Source organism: Salvelinus sp. IW2-2015, unplaced genomic scaffold (genome assembly GCF_002910315.2).
Source record: "Salvelinus sp. IW2-2015 unplaced genomic scaffold, ASM291031v2 Un_scaffold4076, whole genome shotgun sequence".
NCBI classification, from domain to species: domain Eukaryota; kingdom Metazoa; phylum Chordata; class Actinopteri; order Salmoniformes; family Salmonidae; genus Salvelinus; species Salvelinus sp. IW2-2015.
In genome coordinates this window covers 12,647-15,165 of record NW_019945348.1, presented here as the reverse complement: position 1 = coordinate 15,165, position 2,519 = coordinate 12,647, and the positions used below count along the sequence as shown (strand labels likewise).

The 2,519-nt window shown below is 40.2% G+C and overlaps 2 protein-coding genes across 2 annotated transcripts in view; one reads left to right on the top strand and one right to left on the bottom strand.

Moving 5' to 3' along the window:
• The window catches only part of ptpn2b (protein tyrosine phosphatase non-receptor type 2b), a 30,827-nt gene extending 29,216 nt beyond the window's left edge, over window positions 1–1,611 (bottom strand). The window contains exons 1-3 of the mRNA XM_070441473.1: window positions 1,405–1,611; window positions 328–418; window positions 4–101 (exon numbers count right to left, since the gene is read on the bottom strand). Of these exons, the coding sequence (XP_070297574.1) occupies window positions 4–101; window positions 328–418; window positions 1,405–1,461 (246 nt within the window). The 5' untranslated portion in view covers window positions 1,462–1,611. The remainder of the gene's footprint in view (window positions 1–3; window positions 102–327; window positions 419–1,404) is intronic.
• Window positions 1,612–1,660: 49 nt separating this feature from the next.
• The window catches only part of LOC112076839 (nucleoporin SEH1), a 9,456-nt gene continuing 8,597 nt past the window's right edge, over window positions 1,661–2,519 (top strand). Inside the window, exons 1-2 of the mRNA XM_024143502.2 lie at window positions 1,661–2,259; window positions 2,424–2,474. Of these exons, the coding sequence (XP_023999270.1) occupies window positions 2,149–2,259; window positions 2,424–2,474 (162 nt within the window). The 5' untranslated portion in view covers window positions 1,661–2,148. The remainder of the gene's footprint in view (window positions 2,260–2,423; window positions 2,475–2,519) is intronic.

Genomic DNA, 2,519 nt, shown 5'->3' with positions numbered 1-2,519 from the left:
CTGAGTTAAAATGTAGCTCCTCTGGGCCTCCTCCATGACCACCAGGCTGGCGTTGATGTAGTCGTTCTCTGTGTTCTCCAGTTTAACTCTGCTGTGATCAACTACACAGACAACCACAGAGGAAAGAAGTAATATATTAAACAACATATCCAAGTGAAAGACAAGTTCATGTATGTATTGCATTGCTGCAAAATGAATTGCCTCATTGAGGACAAAGTTTTCTGAATCTGAAGTTGGTATCATACTGCAATCAATGTGGTATGGTTCAAGARAACAACAACAAAACATTTTAAAGAACAAGATATAAAGGAGTATGAAGTCACTTACATGGACTGACATCTCTGTATCGGTTCCGGTTGCGATTTTCTGGATATTTAGCAACTTTTAAAGGGCATTCATGGGACTGATTCCGTATTTCCTGCAAACAAACGGTTTAGTCATCACAGACTAATAGACTATGAATTGTTCCTCTGTAGGCCTACTGTACCATGAGGTTTCTGAAGACACACTGAAGACACACGGTCAGACTACTTTCGATATACACAGAATCAGAACATGTTGAGTTACTGTAGATCCTCTGGTCACACTTGCTGATTGGATGGACGATGCTGTGGGAACTCAATAGAGCCTTATGCATTACTTGTAGGATAATGGTTTAGGTTTGGGGGCCAATTTTAGTAGTTTGTGAATAGTGGATGTCAGAAGAGCAGGAATTCCTTATRGATCAGGAATAATCTCATCCCTAAAAATAATCATGACAAAGGCAGGTTTCTTCAGCACAACTGCCTGGTCAAGTAGGGGAAACAAACTTACGGCGAATGGCAGTTCATCATCTTTAGGAGTGTCGTTAAAAGAATTAAACACAGCGGATTGCTATCAAATCATGATAACACAATTTGCCACACTAGGCAGKAACCAATGGATGTTTAAAAGGTTAAAACCGTTGACCAACAAATGCAGGAAATAGTTGTAATCTGCGATTCCRCAAATAAACACTTGTGCTAACTAGTTGGAACCACCAGCAAGGGTTTGAAGCTGTTGACAAACGARGTGTTTGTAGCTGTCAATCTAATCMTACTATGGATAAGAGAACAACCGTCAGCCAAATAGCTAGCTAGCTAGATAAACCTCTTAGCGAGGATATCGTTAGTAACCGCATGCATGCGCACGCTAAAAACTCCAGAWTGCTGGCACTCGGCTTTGGAGTCTGGCTGAGTATTGTTGTGCGCCATCACCGAAAAGAGATGTCTAAAGACAGCAAAGTAAAAGGCAACAAGAGAACAATAAACATCCGTGCGTATTTCTACAAATAGCTGCTTTTTGCGTGCGTAAATAGCAGCTGACACTGGTGCTGCTAGCTGCATCAGCTAAGCTAACAGACAGGCCAACAGCTAGCTAACTTACTATGTATAAGTTCTGCCACCGGCCCTCTGAATCCATGTCCTCAAAGTCCTGGTCCATTTTTAAAGTGTTATTTTATCAATATGGATGATAACTAGAAATGATTTAAGTCATTACTTGTTATAAAACAAAGCCATTCGCCCCAAAAAAAAAAAAAAACGATACAGACTTTGTCAGTGTAGTTGACGTCTAATACGGGCGTAATGTACGCATGCGCCAGAAAGGGTCCTTCGGTATCGTTTTCCCTACTTACCACAGCCACAAACCCCGCCCATTTCTACAATTTCTCATTTTAAACTGTGATTTTGAATCTAGCCTTAACCCTAAACCAAACTGCTAACATTATGCCTAACCTTAAATTAAGACCGAAAATCTATTTGTATGCATTTTTACGTTATTGACTTTGTGGTTACTAGAGGAAAKCTTCGGTATCTTTCAAAAACAAGATTTTTTATGTCATTCGAGATAATAAATGCTCACTTTAAGGCACATAGTGACTACGGCCTGGTTTCGAGAGAATAATTCATTAATATAGTTTGGGACTATGATATAGTTTGCATCGGCACAATTGGGCAGACAAATATTATGAAGATAGAGGTGGCGTATTTCAGCTAAAGCTTGGCAGTGAAACMACTTTTTATAAAAATGGCGCCGACCAATGCAACCTGTCCCATAGTATAGTAAACTCACATGTAACGTGGTTTATTTGTTGCTACATTTATCGAGCAGGCTTTTCACCAAACAGCAATGTTTGTCGCTCGAAGTATTGCAGCGGACCACAAGGATCTTATTCATGATGTTTCATATGATTTCCATGGCCGGAGAATGGCAACTTGCTCTAGTGACCAAAGTGTCAAGGTAAAGTAAAGAAAGCTCTGAACTAGTTAGCCAGCTAACAACAAACCAATCCTTTTGAATCCCCTGATCTTACATTTACTTTCTAAGTACAAGCCAGCTAGTTAGTTCTTCTTGGCAAACCCATCTGTTTGAAATAACCCTGTCCCTTATATCCATCATTTAAGGTGTGGGACAAGAGTGACAACGGAGAGTGGAACTGCACTGCCAGTTGGAAGGTAACGTTTATTCCGTTTCAACTGCCAGTTGGAAGTTAACGTTAT